This window comes from Cricetulus griseus, chromosome 3 (genome assembly GCF_003668045.3).
Source record: "Cricetulus griseus strain 17A/GY chromosome 3, alternate assembly CriGri-PICRH-1.0, whole genome shotgun sequence".
Taxonomy (NCBI): domain Eukaryota; kingdom Metazoa; phylum Chordata; class Mammalia; order Rodentia; family Cricetidae; genus Cricetulus; species Cricetulus griseus.
In genome coordinates, this window is record NC_048596.1 from 102,146,839 (window position 1) to 102,168,967 (window position 22,129).

The following is a 22,129-nucleotide window of genomic DNA, read 5'->3' on the forward strand; positions in this document are numbered from 1 at the left end:
CTCCTCTCACCTGTCAGCCATGAGCCTGGAGAGACTGTGTTCAGTGTACCACCTGTCCCCATTACTCCCCCATCAGTGGCTGTGTGGGAGGACCACCCACCCCCACACCTCTCCTGCCTGCCCTCAGTGCACTTCTGTCAATTCTGTCCATGGTTAACCCACTTTCCACCATCCATAGAGCTCTATGTGAGAGGAAGAACCTCTTTCCCACATTCCCACAGCATGTGTGAGGAGCCCATTCCCAGGCTTGCTAGCTAACTCTGCCTACACAGGGGTCGGCCCTAACTAACTGAGAGCATCAACTGAGCTGTGTTCCAGGCTCAGCTGGAATTCCTACCCACTCTTTTAAGGTGCCTGGGGTGGGAGTGTTAACCCAACAAGGAAACAAACCAGAGAAGCTCATTGACATGGCCAAGGATCTAGCAGTAAGCAATGAAGCCAATTCCAACCTGTGTCCATCTTATTTAAGACTGGAGATTTCCCCTTTGGAAGCAGACACAAAGTAATTGTCATTTATCGTTTATTTTCACATACATTACTTTGTTTGATCCTCACAACAGTCCTGTGAGGTAGGTAGGGTTATGTATTACTATATGCCCATTTCGAAGATGAAGAAATGGAGGTGGCTCAGTGAGGCGAGTGACTTGCACAGTAACACAGTGTGTTAGTGGCTTCACAGGTTCTGTACTTGCTCTAAGGTCAAGCTACTGAATTAGGAAGCACCAAAAAGACGGAGAAAGCAGTTTTATGGAGGAAAAAAAAATAAAGGGCAGTGTTGATTTCTGAGGTTTTTTTCCTTGATTTATTTGGCCATGATCACAGCTTCTGTTGTCTTGGTTGGTTCTCTGAAGAACCTTCCAGAGTACCACTGGTGCAGTGGCTCAAGACAGCCACGGAGACTCCTGGGTCCCGCTGTGGGGAGAGAAAGGCCTTTAATGCATCAGGATCAGGTTTTGCCTATAACTATGAAATCTCCTCATTTACACAGTGTAACCCTGGAAGCTCTTTGCTCTGTACACTGTGGATCCTGTTCCAGGATTCCCTGCCTGTGTCTGGAGCCCAGCTCCAGTGGGACTCGGATTCTCAAAGCTACAGTCATTCCAGGGATGAATCATAATGTGCAGTTTAGAGGTCCATAAGGCTCCTCGCCTGTTGGGGAGTAATGGTCTGGGGTTTCTTGCCCTTAATGTATCTCAGGCAGGCCCAGACAGAATGACGGGGAAGGCTGCTTTCTTAAGGGAGTATTAGGGGCTGGGCATTCACTCTAGGGGCACTGTGGGGTACAGAGCACTCCTGGACTATATCTCCTCAGGTGCTGATCTTCTACAGCCAGAAATAGTCAGACTTGTGCTGAGCCATGGCTGGCGGGGAAGTTGAACTGGGGGCCATGAACAAGGCAAAGCCATATACAAGAGAGTTGGCTTAAGGATAGAAAGGAGCTAATTTTGCTAAAGACAAATGGCAGAGGGAATTTGAGTTCTGAGTAATGCTATTGTCAAAGTGTCTAGTCAAAACAAGGACAAACATTTGTGTGAAAAGGAAGGCCTAGCACATGGATGGGCAGGACAGATTTTGGGTCAATACTGAAAGAACTTTCTAATAACCAGCATGGCTCAATCTTGGCAGAAGCTGCCCTGGGAACAGAGAGCTTTCTGTCATCAGTGGGTATGCAGGCTGGCGTAAGTGATCCCTTGGAGGTACTCAAGGAGAGGCACTCATCCCCAAATGCACTGGGGTGTCCCAGAGGAAGTGGAAGAACTAAAAACTACTGGATTATTTTACAACCCTGAGAGTTTATAATATATTGGTTTAAACCGACTGGTTTCAGTGATGCTTCCAATTCAAGGGAAAAGGATTCTGCAAGTCAAGCAACAGGCTGGATCATGGCGTGTCCTTCTTTGTCTTAGCTCCAATACGATCACATCTTTGCAGGGAAAACAACCACTTTCTGAAGCCAAGAATCCTTCAATTCAGCCTCTTCAGGAGGATCATTCCCTCCTGCTGAAGTCTAGATACTCACTCCTAGGCCATGGGACAGCTTAACTTTCTCCCTGAGTGGAGCCACAAAGGGTTCTGGGAGCATATTGCATTCCGAACCACCCAAACATGATTGCCTTTGGGCAAAGGTGTCCCGGTACCTGGACACATCCTCCAGAACAAAGAGCAGTTATGATGGGATATGATGTATATCTTACATCCTAGGAAACTAAAAAGGAGCCTCTTGTTCCCACCCTACTCCTCAGCAGCCAGGGCTCTCTCTGGAGATGGGTAAGTGAGACACTGACTCTGGGTATGGTGATAACCCATGAGAAAACTGCTCCCTTTTGTCCCAGCCAGATAATTCTCCTGTGGGCTCCTTTTGTATGTATCAGCTGACTTTTAACTTGTCATAATAAACTACCCATCACCAGCTCAAAATGCCAAGAAAAGGTGGTTCTGTTTAGAGGACATGAGGATTCCAGAAGGTGGACTTCATCATGGGGAATCGAGTCCTGCTATGCAATTAATACAGATTAGTATAGGTCCCGTCTGGTGCCACTGGTGAGACACTCTCCTCAAAGCCTTGGCTGACATGAGCCTTTTGGGGACTTCTTCCCCAGTATGGCTAGGGTCTTTTTACCTGTACCGTATTAACCGAATGATCTTATTGTTCATGAAGTCCAGAGCATGTGGATGGGAGGAATCAATGCAGAATCCGTCACTCAGAGCGATTTTCAGCACCTCCTCCACAAAGACCTGGAAACTGTTGATCTGCTTGTTGGCAGGCACCACCCACAGCCTTTTGAGGTTCTGCTTGGTGTACTCTTCCTCTGGAAGGCCTTCCACATTGGCCACCCAGTCAAGAGTCAGGTGGTTGGGGTCCTGCAAGTGGCTGGTGATGGAGGAGAGATTGCCATTGGAGCAGTAGAAGAGCTTAGAGCCAAGGAGTTTGAGGAAGAGGCAGGATGTGCTGAAGATGTTGGCATTGAACACCTCCATGCTGGAGGATGACAGGCTGTAGATCTGAGGTGCCTCCCGCACGGTGAAGTGGACTGTCTGCACACGCTGCTTCAGCGTGATGTTAAGCATGGCATTCTTCTCTGCCTTGGAGAGTTCTATCTCCTTTTCCTGCAGGGCCTCAATCAGGGGTTGTACCTGGTAGAAGTCAGCTTCCCTGCGGAGCAGGCCCATCTCCTGGAAGTCCTCAGGCAGGTCCAGGTGAGAGGTCCGCAGGAAGTTGAGGATATAGCGGAACACTTTGCCATCACGATCAATGAAGCAGTTACCCTGGCTGTCCCTCTTGGTGGGCATCTTCCCACTGAACATGGCACCCAGCATAGAATCAGGGAAGCTGGTCAAAGTTGCCAGTGAGGTTGTATAGAGCTTCCCCCCAACATTCAGTGTAATGGGGTCAGACATGGCAGGAGGCTGGGTGTCTGGAAATAGTTCTAGATGGGTAAAATGAGAAAGGATTATTATCCAACCATATCTGTGTAGTCACAGTCCTTAATTCCTAATTATAGGTTGAGCCTACATTGAGAGTAAAATGTATTAATGCCTGATGAATGGCTGACAACTGCTGCGCATTAGATTCACAAGGGAAGAACCACACACACACACACACACACACACACACACACACACACACACACCTGTGTCCTGGTACTCAGAGGTATTTTTGAAAATGCTCCTTGGTGATTTCAAATGTTCAGAGAGGCTAGAGAGCCACTGGGATGAGGAAGAAAGAAAATCATGCCTGGGCTAAAAGCTCCCTGAATTCTTTTATGAACACTAATTTGCATAGATAACAGTCTATCTTCTTTTGACATAGTGTCGTCATCCATCCCTGTTGCAGACAAGGACAGCTGGGCCAGGACTTATTATTCCTGGCTTAGAGAAAGAAGTGAGTGCTTTGGCAGGATTCAAACTCAAGTTCCTTTTTGTGAAAGAAAAATGTGTAAATGATTACTAGCTAGAGAATGTTATTCTTTGATATACTTAACAAACGTTTTGTGATGGGCTCAGTACTCACTGCATCAGTGCTCATCTGAAATGAATTGATTTTCTTTTTTGGTTTACAAATAATTGTAACTAGTGCCGTTTCCATCTATCTACCAGAACTCTCATAGATCACTTAGTTTCTGGCCTCCAAATGACAATCCTTTTTGGACTCCCCCCCTCCCCCCAATATCAACCCACTCTGCCATGATGAGTCTCATTCCTCAATCATCTGAAGCTGATTGCAGAGCAGTGTTGCTCCTGAAGGTGCTGTACCCACCCTTTCAAAACACCCTTGGCTAGTGATGGCCCAGCAGGTAGAGCATTCATTGCTCTTGCAGAGGACCAGGTTCAATGCTCAGCACTCACATGGCGGCTAACTGGCTGCAACTCCAGTTCCAGTGGATCTAATGCCCTCTTCTGGCCTCTGTGGGCACTGCATGCCTGTGCTGCACAGACATACATGCATGCAGAATATTCATATGTAGCAAATAAAAAATAAGTAAAATACTTTTGAAAGACAATAAAAACACCCCTCACTGCCTCCAAGCCTCCAGCATCTAGGGCATTAGCCTCTTTTAACTGTAAGTTCTTGGTCTAACATCTTTTTTTAAGGTTCTTGAGAGCATGAGCTATACCCTCTCAGCTTCTACAGGAAACATGAAGAATGGATTCAACAGTGTTACCCTGACAGTGGAGGCGGGGAGACCAAGAGAAATAAACCTCAGGACTGCCGTGCAGAAGGATCTATGCTGGGGGGATGTGGCGGAGGGCAGATGACAGGCAGTGAAGGTGTGCTGACAAGACAGACACATTTGAAGAGCTGGGGAGATGAAACACCCTGCTAAGCACAGGATGGGGGTGGGGTCAGCAGAGGCAGCAAACACTTCTCTGTGTGCCTGCCATGTAAGACACCTTTTTCTCCAGCGGTGGGACCGGGATGGACAAAGATGCCCAGCTGCTTTGTCCATCTGGTTGGAAGGACCTTCAAGTCCTTCCCAGTCTAATGGGGGCATTTTGATATTGCTGCAGAAAAGCATTAACCATCTGGAGTGTCTGAAGAGGAACAGCCCACGATGAAGTTACAAAACTCTTGGCAGAAACATGGAGCAGATGGGCTGTGAGACAGACATTGGGGAAGGCCAACAGAACTGGGTGGGCAAGCAGCCGTGGAAGGGGTGGAGCCAGCATTTGGAAACAGCAGCTGGGAAGGGTGCTTGGGGCTCACAGCAGAGTCAGACACAAGCAGGTTCCAGGAGTGGGTCACCCTTACTCTGGAATAGATAAACTAATCCAGAATTTTCTTTCTCTTTTCCCATTCCTGGACTCTGGTCCCCTCTTTTTTCTTTTAGACAACAACCTGCATATTTTAGTTTTTCTATCCTTGAGAAATGTCACCCCCACCTCCGCCTTTCTAAAACACCAGACTTCAAGCCTAGGCTTTGTGAGGTCTCAGGGATCAGAGGGGCTGAACTGCATTTCCGGACAGTTCTGTAGCCCAAAGACTCTGCATCTCCTTCAGGTGTTAGTGCTGAAGTGCTGGGGTGGGGAGGGCGGAGCACAAAGCATTCCTGGAGACCTGTGGGTGGTGCCTGAACACTATTTCTCTGCTTGTCCAAAGTAGCAGACAGTGGTTCCATGGCTCTTAGGCTTTTGAGGAAGGCATCAGTTTCAGCTAGTAGGAGCAGATGTAGGCTAAGAAGGCAGGCCTCGTGCCCTAATCTAGGGAGCCCTCTGTGGGGTCTGCTCCAGACCACTGAGTCACACAGCCGTCTTCTAAGGCCCCTCAGTCACTGCATCACAGTGTCTACCATAACAAGCTCACAGACTCTGGTGTAAAAAGTACACTGACATGACACAGGGGCAGGAAATGGCGGCTCTAGAGGGACAAAGAGTTTCCTAAGTGATGTAGTTGCAGTAGTGATGAACTAATACTGCTCTGTGGCCTCACCTGTGCCCAGCTGCCTGTTGGTCATTTCTACCAGATGTTCACCACGCATCAGAGCTCAGCAGGATCCCTCTGCACCTGACCTACCAGCTGCTGAAAGCAAGGCTTGGGAGGCAGCCTAGGTTCTTTAGCACTACAGTGTGTCTTGAACCCATTTCAAGAAATACTACAGGAATATAGGCCTCACCCCTCCATCCTAGTCTATTCTCTACATCATCCTTTGGCTTTGTCTTCTGTATTCTCTGTTCTGGTCTCAGACCAGATTCTCCCAAACACTATTCCTGGTCTAAACCACTTTGCCCTTCCACTTTCATCCCAAACCCTACCTAGCTATACATTCTAGGCTCTGGCACTCACCCTCTCACTGTCACCTGCCTTGTTCGATATTCATACACTTTCTCCCTCTGTCTTAGTTAGTGTTTCTATTGCTATGAAGAGACACCATGACCACAGCAACTCTTATAAGGAAAACATCTAATTGAGGGTGGTCATTTACAGTTTCAGAGGTTCAGTTCATTATCATCATGACGGGGAGCATGGTGGCATGCAGGCAGACATGGTGCTGGAGAAATAGCCAAGTGTCCTACATCTTGCAGACAACAGGAAGTTGAACTGACAGTCACACTGAGGGAATCTTGAGCAAAGACCTCAAAGCCCTCCCCCACAGTGACACACTTCCTCTAACAAAGCCACCTCCTAATAGTGCCACTCCCTTTGGGGGCCATTTTCTTTCAAACCACCACATTCCAATCCATGACCCCCAAAGGGGGCAATATAATAATGCAAAACTACATTCAGTCCAACTTCAAACGTCTCCATAGTCTGTAACAGTCTCAAACTCATTTCAAAGTCCAAAGTCTCTCCTGAGATGCATGACAATCTCTTAACTGTAATTGCCTATAAAAATCAAAATCAAAAAGCAGATCACATAGTTCCAACACTGCAGCATTCCAAATGCAGGGAAGGGAGCACAGCAAGGAAATACTGTACTGAAACAAGACCAAAAGACGAGCTGAGCAAACTCCAAACTCTGCATCTCCATGTCTGATGTCAAAACGCTCTCTGCATCTCCAACTCCATTCAGCTCTGTTGACTGCAACATTTTTTTCTCTTGGGCTGATTCCCTTCCCTATTAGTAGCTTCCCTTGGCAGGCATCTCACGACTCTGGCATCTCTAACATCTTGGGTTCTCTGAGGCAATCCAGGCTTCGCCTTTACAGCTTCACAGAATGACCTCTCTAGGCCTCCATTCAGGGACACCCCTGACACATGCCTGGCCTCATCAGCTTTAATCCATGACTTTTTATTCTATCCTTAATTCTAAAGCCAGAACCACATGGCTGAAGATGCCAAGTTCTGCTGCTTGCTAGGGCAGCACACGCCGGGTCAGTTACATCTTCACCAGCTTTCTGTCTTTCACTGCCTAAGCGTGGCTGTCCTGAAACTTGCTCTTATACCCGGCTGCCCTCAAAATCAGAGATCTGCCAGCCTCTACCTTCCCAGTGCTGGGATTAAAGGTGTGCTCCACCATACCCAGCTCTAAGCTTTTCTTTAGTTCCTTTCCACAAGTTGGAAACTTAGCTGGATGGGGCCACTCCTTTTATCCCATTTCTTAATCTGTTTATCTCCTTGTGAAGGGACCAGCTCCCCATTTCGGCAGCCATGACAGTAACACGTGCTTGTCATGACCTTGTCCTAGTCACTAGAAGTCAGATGCCTGCCTCGTGGCAAGGAACCAATCAGAAGTTAGTTGGCGGCACTATGCTTTATGGCTCTGGCTGTGCTTTACAGACAAGTGCACAGCAATGACGCAGAGCATAGCAACCACCCTGGGAGGGCCTATGGGCTGTAACAACCAGCTGGCCAATTAACACAGGGCAAGCCCTCCAAGCCTGGAAGCACACCAATCCTGAGCCTGTGCGTACCCCTTGACACTTCCCTTATGCTGCCCTACAAGATCTCTCTGCAGTCGGTTCGGGCGGTCTTTTGCTAGCCATCCACCATGGCGGGTGGGTGAAAGACCTGAGATAACATGGGGTTAGCTCGTTAAACAACAATAAAGACTCATGCAGTTTGCAGCAAGCTTTCGAGTCCTCCTGGTGATTGGGGTAACCTCAGTCCTGGGCTTAGACCCTGGAGGCCTGAGTTTTCCTGGGGTCTAACACTTGAACACAGAATTTAGCTCTATTCCCCTTCCTGGTGCTCTTTTTCTCCTCAAAATTTTCATTTGTAATTTACCCTGCTCAGCTTTCTCCTTTTCATTATGAATTTTCATTAGAGTTACCACTAAAAACTACACAATGGAGTCTATACTAGGCTCTTTTGAGATTTCCTTTGCCAATGGAATTAATCCATATTTCTTCACCTTATCCTCAGGCAGACTCCTCAGACAAGGGCAACAGACAGCCACCTTCTCCACCAAAATATCACAAGAATGATCTCTAGGTAACATACTAAAATTCTTCTCCTCTGAAACCTCTTGAATGAGCCCCCAACTGTTCAAACAACTCTTAGCACCTCTGTCTTCCATGTACTTACCAGTATGGCCTTTAAGCAGTGCTTAAAGCATTCTACTGCTTTCCTAACCCTAAGTACCACAGCCCAAATTCATGGCCAGGCCTATCACAGGGTACCTGACTCTTGGTACCCATTTCTATCTTAGTTAGGGTTTTGTATTGCTATGAAGAGACACCATGACCACAGCAACTCTTATAAGGAAAACATCTAATTGAGGGTGCTCATTTACAGTTTCAGAGGTTCAGTTCATTATCATCAAGATGGGGAGCATGGTGGCATTCAGGCAGACATGGTGCTGGAGAAATAGCCAAGTGTCCTACATCTTGCAGACAACAGGAAGTTGAACTGACAGTCACACTGAGGGAAGCTTGAGCAAAAGAGACCTCAAAGCCCTCCCCCACAGTGACACACTTCCTCTAACGAGGCCACCTCCTAATTGTGCTGCTCCTTTTGTGGGCCATTTTCTTTCAAGCCACCACACCCTCCATCTTTCCTACTGTAGCTAGTAAGGCCTAAGCTAGAAGTCAGTGCATCTGTAAGGCTCCCCCCAAATTTCCAATGTTAAGGGCTCTCTTCTCACTGGGCATAGTGGTTCACACTTTTAATTCCAGCACTCGGGAAGGCAGAGACAGGAGGATCTCTGTGAGTTCCAGGCCAGCCTGGTCTATATTGCAAGGTCCAGGCTATATAGGGTTACATAGAGAGTTCCTGTCTAAACAAACAAACAAACAAACAAACAAACAAACTCTCAGGGTTTCAATCCTGCTCAGCTTGAACTCAAAGATGCAGTTCAAGCCTGCATCTTTGTCACTTGAGAGGTTGAAACCAGAGAATTATAAATTCAAGGCTAGCATAGTCAACTAGTAAGTTCCTGTCTTAAGATTTAAAAAGCGCCAGACTATAACTCATTAGAAGAGTGCTAACTTAGCATGCAGAAAACCTAGTTCAATCCCTAGTGCTGGAAGAAATGAAGTCCTCTTGCCCCCACCATGTCTAACCTTTTCTCTAACTTTGTGGAACATCTGATGAGCTATAGATTTTATTAGAATGTGTAATGATGCTTGGTTTTTGAAAAAGCAATGTGTTTGTCTAGGGAATTACAGGTATTATCCCAGGAGGTTGAAGCTGATTACGATGTTCAGGCCAAAGAAGAAAAGACATATTATCTTAGGTGAGAAGAGACCCTGCCTCAGCGAGAGGCCTTCGTGCTCGTTTTCTTTGCACCACTTTTTCCTGTCTACAAAAGCCATTTCATCTGCCTGAGCTCCCAGGATGCTCTATCACTACCTTCTCAGGGTTCCAGCCCTTTTAAGAAACCTGATTTCCATCTCACCAGGCCCTTGTCTCGTAAGCACTGGTTTTTGAGAAGTGAACGTACTCAGTCTTGGAATAGAAACAACATGACAAGCCCCAGACATGATAGGGTATGCCTGTAATTCCAGCAGTTGGGAAGTGGAGGATTCACTGGTTGACACCAGCTGTTTGATGGCAATTTCCTCTGAGATAAAACAGTCCAGATTGGAGGGTAGCTCTCTAAGAGGCAGGACATGAAAATTGAGGCAAAAGGATGTTCTAGGGTAGTGGTTCTCAATCCTCTAGCACTGTGACACTTTAATACAGTTCTTCATGTTGTAGTGACCCCAACCATAAAAATATTTTCATTACTACTGTATAAGTGTAATTTTGCTACTGTTATGAATTATAATGTAAATATCTGTGTTTTCTGATGGTCTTAGGCAACCCCTGTGAAAGGGTCAATACCCACAGGTTGAAAAATGCTGTTCTAAAGGGAGGTGAAACATTCTATCCTATAGGGAAGCTTTTACTTTTTACTTTTTATTTTTTTAAGACAAGCTTTCTCTGTGTATCCCTGGCTGTCCTGGAACTTACTCTGAACACCAGGCAGACCTCAAACTCACAGAGATCCACCTGCCTTTACCTCCCAGGTGCTAGGATAAAAGGTGTGGACCACGACCCCCTAGCTGTAGGGAACTTTCTTAAGCACCAACAGTAAATAATTCAAGAGCTCCAGGAAGTCCCTGAAACTGACTAGGTTCACTAGGCCTCTTCCTTCTCAAGCATATATAAACTGCATGGACTGCAGAGAGATCCTCTCAGACAAGCTAAGCTGCCTGGAGGAGGCTCAGAGCACATGGGCCGCCTGAGATACTTTCCAACCTATTAAGTTGCCTACACTTTGTGCAGTGTGCTCCAGTTTTTTGTGAGCTGTCACTCAGGGCTTTTGGTAATGCAAATACCTTTGAGTCATTTCTGTTCCTTTAAGTAATTCCAATAAAACTCACTGCTTCATCAAGTTGGACTTTGGTGGTTTCCTACCTTGAGTGAGTAGACATTTGTTCACATTTTCCCATGAAAAGTATCACACATTACCAGCCTAGGCTATAGCAGGTTCTAGGCCATTAAGAACTTTATAAGACTCTTCTCTCAAAACCCAAATCACAGAAAGAGTAACACAAAGAAATCTTGAACATCACTACCCACTAGACTCTTGGAATTAAAATCATGACTACTATGGTAAGTCTATAAATAAAAGTACTCATGAAAAAAATGGCAACTCCAAATGTTGGTGAGCACATAGTAGTAGAACACACTGATGACAAGAAGGCAAGAATGGTTCTACTGTTGTCATGTGACCAAGTGATTCCACTCATGGAGAAAAGAAGCTATGTGCCATGGAATTCTTTAGGTTAATGTCTAATGTAGCTTTGCTCATGATGGTTCAAATCCAGAAACTATTAAAATATAAACAAATTATGCTACAGCATATAATGGAGTATGACTCAGAAATACATATTATATATAACTTTTACACACACACACACACACACACACACACACACACACACACACACACACGCCACATAGATGAATATAGATGAAAAGCATTACCACAAGTGGAAGAAGCCAGCCTCAAAAGTGTGTGTGTGTGTGTGTGGGGGGGGGGGGGCTGGAGAGATGGCTCAGAGGTTAAGAGCACTGACTGCTCTTCCAGAGGCCCTGAGTTCAATTCCCAGAAACCACATGGTGGCTTACAACTGTCTGTAATGAGATCTGGTGCCCTCTTCTGGCATGCAGGCAGAACACTGTATACATAATAAATAAATAAATAAATCTTAAAAAAATTAAGTGTGTGTGTGCATGACTCTATTTATATAATATTCTGAGAAGGAAAACTGGAGACAGAGATCTGCTAGTGGCCAGGCTATCGAGAAGGCACAGGCTATGAAGATTCACAAGTGAATATTTTGGAGTGATAGAAATTCTGAGTATCTCAATGGCATGGTGGTCAAAACTTAAATAATTACAACTTAGGAAGAATGAGTTTCTTTGTGTATAAATTATCTCTATAAACTGGAATAGAGAAATGTTATAGCCAATCAATGAGTCATGAAATCAAAACAGTAAGTGGGCTGTGACCAGTTACATCTATTGCTATGAGATTTGTTTCAGTTATGTGGTGTACTGATCATAAAATTTTACTCCAAAGTGAGACACTGGCATGCTGAGTGCTTTAAACTATAACCAAAATGGTATGGGCTGTGACTATAGGAAGGAGAAAGGAAAAAGCTCCACCATTTAAAGGTGAGAATTGGATCTATGAAATAAACTGACAGTAGAGAGGTTCATAAGAGGAAAACCATGTAAATGCACAGTACCACAAACAGACCCCCAAAAAGGGCCAGATTATTGAAATCTATATAGTACCCAAGAAAAAAAAAAGAAAAGAATAGGAGCTGGGGGTCTTCATTGTGTGTGGGGAAAGATCCTTATATGGTAAAAAATGATTATCTCAGGTAATAAAAGCTGTCTAGAGCTATCCCCAGAAGAATGGGTGACAACCTATGATAAAATCTATTTGGGCACTGGGTATAGTGTTCTTCCATCTAGTCTGCGATTTGGTTCATCTTCTGGGTTGAGGACCCAACAGCTAGGGAGCTATTCAAGGCAATTCTGTCTTCGGTTGTATAAGGAATCTTCAGAGAAAGCCCCTGCCTGTACCTGGAAGAAGAACTAAGAGCCAGAAGGGCAGGGGGTCAGAGAGGCATTGGTTTTCTTTTCATTCAAAGCACTCAGCATGCCATGTCACACTTTGGGGAATCATTTTCTGAGCCCCTAGCCCTTTGAGAACAGCGACAGGACTCATGTCTGTATAGTCACCGTCTAACACACAGTAGGTCCAGGCGGACTGATGTAATAAGAACTATGCATCCTGCTCCTGACTCAAGGTCTAGGCCAGAGTTCTAAAATGTTATTTCATTTTGGTGTAATTACTGATCTTGCCCCCATTCCTGAAATACATATGAAAGGGGCATCTTCCATTAATTTAACAAGCCCTGCCACCACAGTGGGATTATGTCAACAGCCCTTAAGGATATCGGCTGGTTGCCAGAAAACCCAGCTATTAGAGGGTGGAATTTCCACCCATCACCTTCTAGCAGGGACTGGAGAGTGACATTCACCAAGGCTAAATGATTTAATCAGCCAAGTTCACATACTGAAGCCTCCACACTCAACAACAGGATCCTGAATTGGTGAACCCAAGGAGATACCAGGAGGGTGGGGCACCTGAGGGAAAGAAACTGCCAGCCTTTTCTCCATACCAGGCCATGTGCACTTCTCTGGCCTTTTCTGAATTATCCTTCTACAATAAGCTAAAAATCTACTAAGTAGACTGTTTTCATGCATTTTGCAGGTCATTCTTACAAATCACCTGGCCTGGATAGGAGGTCACAGGGACGTCTGATACAGTCAGCTGGTTAAAAAGCACTCGTGACAACTTACAGTTACAACTGGCATCTGAGGAAGGAAGGGCAGTCCTCTCTGAGCCTGTAGGGTCTGCACTAACTCTATGAAGACAATGTCAGAGAATTATTATGTGTGAGGAAACCCTATGTGTTTGGTGTTGGTGTAGGAGGGTTTTTTTTTTTTTTTTTTTTTTTTTTTGGCGGGGGTGGATTGAATAAGAATAACCCCCATAGGCTCATATTGAATATTTAGTCATCACATAGTAGAACTGTTTGAAAAGATTAGAAGGATTAGGAAGTGTGGCCTTGCTGGAGGAAGTGTTTGTGGGGTAGGCATAAGGATTCAAAAGCTCAAGGCAGGTTCAGTTTCTCTCTCTCTCCCTGCTGCCTGTGGATCAGAATGCAAAGCTCTAAGCTCCAGGGCGGTGCCTGTCTGTGTGCCTTCATATTCCCTGATGTGATGATAATGAACTAACCCTCCAAAACTGTAAGCAAGCCCTCCAATTAAATGTTGTTCTTTTTTAAAAATAAGTGTTGCAACCAGGCAGTGGTGTTGCACGTCTCTAATCCCATCACTCAGGAGGCAGAGGCAGGTGGGTGAGTTCCAGGATGACAGCCAGGGCCTCACAGAGAAACCCTATCTTGAAAAACCAATACAAAAACAAACAGATAAGAGTTGCCTTGATTATGGTTCCTCTTCATAGCACTAGAACAGTGACTAAGATGGGGTAGGGGTGTAATTCAGTGGTAGAGTACTTGCCTGGCATGTGAGGCCCTGGGTTCAGAAAGTGATGCTTAAGGGTTGAGTTGTATAGCTCAGGAGCATCTCCCAAATATATGCAGTCTTGGTTTCCATGTCTAGCACTACAGACAGACAAAGCTGGTAAGGAAACAGTAAGCAACAGAAGACATTAATAGCCTCAAAAAGTCTGAAACCTCTTGAAGCATTTTGTTCAAAGCATACTGCTCTGTAAACTGCTTGGTAGGCCAGCAGCTGCTACCTGCTGTTGGGCCTCATTTATCACTTGGTAACTCTTTACTCATTTTAATTAATTTCTTTTAGTTTTTGGTGGTGGGGATCAATCTAGAATCGTCATGCATGGTAGGCATGCATTCTAACACTGAGCTACATCCCCAGGATTCATTTATACACACACACACACACACACACACACACTTATTTCCGTGTTGTGGGAGATAAAACCCATGACATTGGGAATTCTAGACCGTCTCTATCACTGTGCTACATCCTCAGCTGTACTCTAATAATGATATATGGAAAAGCACAAAGAATGAGTCTGTTGTGCTAAATGTTTTCCTCCATGTCTTTACAAGCACACGTTGAGGTGGTCCAGGACACATCACCCTCAAATATGACCACATAAAGCCAGAATACACCATGTCCCCTTTGGCATATTGATTGTTTAGTTATTTTGAGAAAGTGCAGACACAGGAGCAGCTCTGGACAGATACACTTGTAGAAAGGGAATTTGCAAGTACAAAGCAAACTCATTAGGGCTCAGAAGAGAGCTACTCGGAGACTGCTATGGTCATCTGAGACTGTCATCCATATAAGAAGCCAACCCATATTCATTACACATTTCCTCCCCCTACTTTCCCATAATTCCCCACCACTGTCAGAAGCTCAAGCTTTTCTTTCTCTAGCTCAGGATGCTGTATAAACTTAATCACAAGTTCTTTGAGCTTCATGTCTGTGGACCCCCAAATGTGTACATACTAACCAAAATGCGGTTTCTCTTGTTTGATGCTTCAGCTATCCTAGACATCTAAAATCCATTTTTCTTTCCTACTATTACCCTCTCCAGTTTGCAGAGGAGGGAAACTGAGACTCAGAGAGGGCAAGAGATGCTCAAGGTCACCTATCTCGTCAGTGGAGGAGCTGAGATCTGAATCCTGTACCAAATCTCACACCTCGTGCTCATTTCCTTCTATCACAGGACCCCAGTGTGCAACAAAAGCAAGATATACCCACATCCACATGCTCGGTGTACACAGTTGGAGCTGAGGACAGGAGAACAAAGTCTCAGGATGATGAACAGCTCTTGCACAATGCAGGTGTCCACTCAACAATCAAAACCTTTCTATAACAACCCAGGACTGAAAAAGCAACATACAAAAACCAGGTCTTTAAAGGCCAGATTCAAAAGGTAAACAAGGATGCAAACTGAATCAGGAAATAGAAGCTCCAAGCAACAGCCCCTGTGTGTGAATGCACAGTTCTCTGATGAAGGTTTGCCCAGCCTTTTGAAACACAGGGGAAAAAAAACAACCAACCAAACAAAACAGCCTTTCTCTCTTTCTGGGCAAACCACCAGCACCAAACCAGGAGATGGTGATGCCTTGATCCTTAAGAGCACTTGACAGGGCAGTGGGTACCCCACCTGGCTCTGTGGGAAGGGGTAATTTCAATCCAGGGCCTGAAAAACACCATCTGCAACCTTTAATTAAGACCCCTGAAATAGAAGTCTTTGAGATATTCCATGAGAGCTGTGCCTTATAAGTCCCAGTCCTTGCAGACTCCAGGAGGATACTTGTATGTAGCCAACTTGTTTGTAGGTGTGTTAAATATAGTGGCCTCTTTAAGATCCAAGGAAAGTATTACCTCCACTTTACAAAGGGAAATTGAGGAGATTTGATCACTTGCCCAAAGCAGTGGCAGGCTGTGTGTATAGGCTACTCTGTCAGCAGGGCATGCCCTCTGCAGCCTCTGGGAGTGAAGGCCTTCGCCTCTGTAGGTGTTTTTACATCTGCCACCTCAACTCCATTCTGATCCATATGCCAGGACAGAGAGTGAGTATTTCCTGAGTGAACTATGACATGCTCAGAGCCATGTGAGGCACCACTTCCCTGAGGATTACTTCATTGTAATGGCATAGCGGTAGTATGATTATCATCCCGGTTCTAGAATTATAAAACCAAAGCCCAGAATAATGATGACAGCTACTTAAGACCACATACTGAGAGGAGGCTGGGTTGGATTTTCAAATGACAACTCTTGAGCCTGTGTCCTGGCCAGTAGCAGAAGCCACAGTATTTTACTAAGGGCCAAAGACAGAATTTGAATAAGGCTTGCAATGCTTCTGAGAGGAAAACAAAAGACAGTGATTGATTGATTGTGGTGCTAGAGATCAAACTAGGACTCTGTCACTGCTGGGCAAGTGCTGTACCACTGAGATACTGAGCCCAAACAAAAGATATCAAGGTTGTCCTAAAGTGATAATAAGGGCTAGTGATGTTGACCCTGTGATGTGCTATCAGTGAGGAGCAACTGTTGTAACAACTATAAACCTACTATGCAATAATCCCTCTCCCCTCTCTGTTTCATTCAGAGAGCCTAGAAATAATCTATAACCCATGAACACAACTTCATGGGTCTATCTAGATATCTGCTACAAGAAGAAACAAGGGCTTCCTGGAGAAATGGATGGTTCCTGGATTTTTAAGGGAAAGTTCCAGGTGAGTCTGGAACTTCTTTTGCCAGATAACAAAGAACAAAGACTAATAAGTTCACAACAGTAGCTGGCCTCAAGGGTAGGTTTAGGATAATTTGAGTATCAAAAGTAATAATAACATTAATAGATTTTAGCACACTGATTTTTTCAAAAAATTACTGCATAATATTACTGCAAAAAGAGAAAAAGGGTTGAGGGGAACAGGGAGTGAGAAAGAAGAAAATGTTTTTCTAAAGGAAGGAAGGAATACCAGGCTGGTAGCAGGCCTGGTGCCAGTCTTATTTCTTTTCCTGTTACTGTGATAAAATGTCCTGATAAAAAGAACCCCAGGGAGGGCTTAATCTAGACTAATGTTCCAGGTACAGCCCAGCATGGCCAGGAGTCAGGTACCTGCAGCACAGCACATGGTCACACTACATCCACAGCCAAGAAACAGAGCACAATGAGCTGCTGCTCAGTTCTGCTTCTCCATTTGTATAGTAAGGGAACAGTCCCACCCGTCATCAAGATGGGTCTTGTGGCTGGATATAGTGGCAGATGCTTTTAATTCCAGCACTCGGGAGGCAGAGGCAGGCAGATCTCTGAGTTTGAGGCCAGCCTGGTCTACACAGTGAGTTCTAGGACAGCTAGGGCTACATAGTGAGATCCTGTCTTAAAACAAAACAAAAACAAAAACAAAAAACCCTATAAAGATGGATCTTGTGGCTGGAGTGAGAATGTTGTCAATAGGCTCAAATGTTTGAATACTTGGTCTCCAGGTGGTGGTGGTGTTTGCACAGGTTTAGGAGGTGTGGCCTTGCTGGAGGAAGTATGTCACAGAGTGGGAGGTGGGGGTGGGCTTTGAGGTTTTAGGAGCCATGCTCCCTTCTCAGTCTGCTCTCTCTGCTTCCTACTTGCGGTTTAAGATGTGAGCTGTCAGCTGCTCCTACTGACAAGGTGGAATTCTCTCCCTCAGAATAAGCTCAAACAAAGTGCCTTGGTCACAATTAAAATAATGAAGATAATCTCCCATGGCATGCCCAGAAGCCTACCTCCCAGATGATTCTGTCAGGTGGACAATACCACCAGCCATCACAGTGGTATAGGCCTGTTTTCCCAGTACTTGGGAGGGAGTGATAGGAAGAGCATGAGTTCAAGGCCAGCCTGGTCTACAGGAGACCCTGTCTCAGCTTTTTCACCGAAAATGAACACCAACTAATATAGAAGGAATGGTAGAATTAGAAAAATACCATTTTGTAGCCTTCAATGTTACAATTCAGGCAAAGATCGTCAGTGGATGTGGCATGGTAGGAATATATACTCTAGGGCAGTGGTTCTCAACTGTTCTAATGCTTTGACCCTTTAATACAGTTTCTCACGTTGTGGTAAACCCCACCTATAAAATTATTTTCATTGCTACTTCATTACTGTAATTTTGCTACTGTTATGAATCATAATGTAAATATGTGTTTTCTGATAGTCTTAGGATCATTTGACCCCCAAAGGGGTTGAGACCCACAGTCTAGAGATTTGTGTTACTGGCATTTTCCCTGTTACCATGGAGACATAATGCTGTCATGATGTTAACTACTAACCAAATGCTTCATGGAGGGCCTTCATATCTACCTTCCAGAGTGATGGAATCAGAAGTACACATTACCAATAAGCCTGAAACAAAAATAGCCAAGATCTAATCATTAATGGACTAATCAAATATGCATAAAAGGTAAGATGATTTGCCGCTGAAAGAAATGCTAACAAATACAGTATGTGGATTGTGACTGCATCAACAACTAAAGATTTTCAGTGAAGGGCAATCTGGAAAAAATTGAATAGCAAGTGCTAATTTGGTAACTATTATGTAGGAGAATCCCACTATTATGAGATGGATATATATATATATATATATATATATATATATATATATATATATGAGAATTTTCCTAGACAAGGTCTAGAACCCAGGCTGGCCTGGAAGCAATTTGGGATCAGTGTCCCAAATGCTGGGATAACAGGCATGTGCCACCATGCCTGGCTAAGATATTCACATTCTTTTCTTCTCTCTCTCAGCTCACTCTCAATTTCTCTCTCCTTTTGTGTGACAGGTTTACATAATGCTGCCCTGCTCTAGCTGGTCTGGAGCTCTTAGGCTCAAGTGATCCTCTTGCCTCAGTCTCCTGAGTAGCTTGGACTACAAGCTACCACACCTGGCTTGTAAGTTAAAGTAGCAGGGGGATGTGTGTGCGTGTTTACATGAAAGCAAATGCAGCCAAGCATGAATAGATGAATGCAGGCTGTACTTGGAGTTTATTATAGGTTTGGCATTTGGAGGCTAAGAGAGGTCAACAAGGTCCAGAGTTGGGGAAGTGTTTGAGTGGAAGGTCCTTCTCGATGGACCTGTGGGAGATGTCCGAAGGGAAAAGCCTGCCTATATTCCACATTGGAATCCAGGCTTTGAGATATGGCTGCTTGGGCCTTGTTTCTGCCACTTCCCCCGAGCCTAGAATCTGCTGCTGTTAAGTGGCAGGAAGGAAACTCCTGCTGGTTCATACCGAGAGCTACTTCTACAGCCAAAGAGTGTTGAGCATAGACAGAAAGAACCAGTGGGGATTTTGGGGGTAGAGGACAGTATTATATGGTTTTGGTCAGTGTTTGCTGTAGGCTCTGCCATACACTAGCTATTTAGCCTGTGGCTAATTCCCAGGGAAGATGATGATGGTTCTGAAAACCATAACAGTAATAACAAGGGTTACTGCTCACTCAGCAGTCCCTTGGGCTAGCTATATAACTATATAACATTCTAATCTCTACTAATCTCACAGGTGAAACGACACATTCTCTCTCTCTCTCTCTCTCTCTCTCTCTCTCCCTCTCTCTCTCTCTCATCTCTCCCACAAAGAAGGGGTTTCTCTGTGTAGCCTTGGCTGTCCTGTAACTCATTCTGAAGACCAGGCTGTGCTGGAACTCAAGAGATCCACCTGCCTCTGCCTCCTGAGTGCTAGGATTAAAGGCATGTGCCACCACCGCCTAGAGAAAGATACTCCCACAGCTCTGCTATAGAGACCAGCTACGCAGGCCATTTCCTTCCTCTGCAACTTGGCTTCTGCCATCCCCTATGCCAGGAATTCAAATGAAACAAACCTCATTCAGCTGCCAGGCCTCACATATGGGACTCATATCCTCCTCTTCCACTTGTAGCACTTTAGGCTCACTCATTAGCACAACTAGCCTACACAGACAGGTGCCTGGCCTCCCTCTAGCCCAGAAACCCCATTTATCCCAGGAAGTCCCTCTCTATCCCAGAAACAGGCTAGACAGGGAGCAGGGAAGACTTTTTTTTTTTTTTTAACTCTGTTTAGTTTGAACCATTTTCACCTTCCCTGACAGACTTATTTACCAACAGGGATATTTACCTGTCTTAGACATAAATACTTTAAAACATTTCATTTTGAAATACTTGAATTTTCAATTTGGAATCAAAGTCCTAAGACAAGGTCTCACTGACTGCTGGGCTGTAAAGGCAATGAAGGCTTCCACTTGTAGGGGAGTGGACAGAGCACTGACTGGGTAAACTTCAAAGACAGTATTCAAAATGAGTAATGTCTTCCAATCAAGGAGCAACTTCCCCACCTAACCCAGTTAGATCATCAGGATAAGGCCTTTGGCTCAGAGCCCTTCGGACTTCACCTTCACCCCTTTCGTACCCAACAGCTGTATCTTGTCGTCTTGTCCTGTCCTACCTCTAAGAAGCCTACAGACTGCGCCACAGGACCAACCTCGCAAAAGAGTAAAGGTACTTCCTAGACTTAGTTCACACATGGGACTCTGGAATTTGTCACCATAAGGACAGTGGGGGTCAAGTGCGCTGGAAGAAGAAACCACCCAGCCAGATGCAATTTCCCTGCTTGCACAGAAATGCTTTGCCAAAGATGGCTCACCCTCATGCAGAACTTTCCTCAGCCATCTTGGCTCACTCTCCTGCTTTGCCTGTCACCACCTCCTTTCAAGCATTCTCTTCCTGTGGTCTTTCCATGCCTCTCATGGTGATAACGATAAACAAAGGACTTACAAATCACTCCTGCCAGAACACACTTGGCAGCTGGAGGAACTGAGGGAATTGGTCGTGAAGCACAACTCTGGAAGGGTCGGGTATCAGAATGTTTATTTCTTCCCCACACTTCCTCAGACCAAACCTGTTTCCCCTGCTGCAAAAAAGGGCAGGGTCTTTGAAGGCGTTTGTGGCAAGTTAGTATCACCTGTGTTCCTCAATTGGAAACAGACATGGTGAAGCCTTTGCAGGATGCAAGAGTAGAATGAGTTTTGTGTGTGACGCACTGAGCTCCAGGGATGGGCTCTTTATTCTAGTCACATGGAAAGAATGGTGTTGGGTATATCCACAGACCCTGGCCCTCAGCTCAACCCACGGCATGGGATGACAGGGATGACAGGGCCTGTCATCCTTTTGGTTCGCCCTGCGCCCCTCCACCTAATCCCACTCCTCAGCTCTGGAACCCGACCCCTCTGATCAGACAAGAAGCCCCTTTTCATCTAGAGACTCCGCCCCTCTCCCCACCCACCATAGGCTCCTCCCACAGAGCGCCCCTCCCCAGCTCCGCCTCTCTGGTAAGCCCTGTCTACCTCCCAACCCCGAAACGCGCCCCTCCCCCGCGGCCAAGGGCGGGGCTACCCCACTTCACTGATGAGAACAGCGAGGCTGCGACGGATGACATTTCACGGCAGGACAGGTGCCCCGAGGGCCCCATTATGCGTCTGCTGGGTCCCGAGCTCCCCATCACCCAGGGACACCGCACCCACCTCCAGCCCTCGCTCGGCAGCCTCCCCTCCAGCCAGCGCAGCTTCGCCAGGGGGCGGGCCGGGGGGGGCGGGCGGGGCGTCCCGGGCCGCGCGCTGGCCGCCGGGACTTGTAGTCCCCTCATTGAGCCTCGCTGCGCCGTTCGTGGCGCACGGACTTCACCTCCCAGGAAGCAACGCAGAGAGTCAGCCCGCTACTGCCCCCCCCCCGTCGGCTCTCGGGCCAGCTGGTCTTAAAGGGGACGCGGCCCGACTGGCAGCTCGTGGGGTAGCCCCCGCTCTGGCTCCGCCCCGATTCCCGCACCTCCCCCTCCCCCCTTCCCGCTCCGTCCCGCAGCCCCGCGACCGCGCGACCGCGCAGCAGAGTTTCACTGCCCAGGTCCGTCTAGGGTTATGCGGAGCGGGGTGGGTGGAGTTGGCCATCACTGTGGCAGCAGCATCCCTGAGGTCTCGGACCCCTCTGTAGGGGAGCGGAGGACCCGCCCTGACCTAGCCTGGCCCAGCCTCGTCCAGCCTGGCCCTAGCGCCCCGCCCAGGAGTGGGTTCTGAGGTAAGGCCCACTGAAGTCCAGGAGGTAAGAGGGCCCTGGGTGTGAGTGATGGTGGCAGAGAGAGGGGGGCAGAGTGTGTCTGCACCTTGATGCTTCGAGGGCCCCA

At 46.2% G+C, this 22,129-nt stretch overlaps 1 protein-coding gene across 3 annotated transcripts; it reads right to left on the reverse strand.

The window, feature by feature from the left end:
* Nucleotides 1-503: 503 nt before the first annotated feature.
* Kctd21 (potassium channel tetramerization domain containing 21) lies at nucleotides 504-21,530 on the reverse strand. Of its 3 annotated transcripts, none has more exons than XM_027407675.2 (3): nucleotides 21,477-21,526; nucleotides 13,970-14,089; nucleotides 504-3,428 (listed from the first exon to the last, which is right to left on the reverse strand). In XM_027407675.2, exons 2-3 carry the CDS (start codon nucleotides 13,974-13,976, stop codon nucleotides 2,617-2,619), a joined length of 819 nt encoding a protein of 272 aa, XP_027263476.1. In that variant the 5' UTR covers nucleotides 13,977-14,089; nucleotides 21,477-21,526; the 3' UTR covers nucleotides 504-2,616. The 3 variants fall into 3 exon arrangements, with proteins under 3 accessions (XP_027263476.1, XP_027263477.1, XP_027263478.1); XM_027407676.2 differs by having other exon boundaries at nucleotides 13,970-14,073; nucleotides 21,477-21,514; XM_027407677.2 differs by lacking the exon at nucleotides 13,970-14,089 and having other exon boundaries at nucleotides 21,477-21,530.
* Between the last annotated feature and the right edge of the window lie 599 nt (nucleotides 21,531-22,129).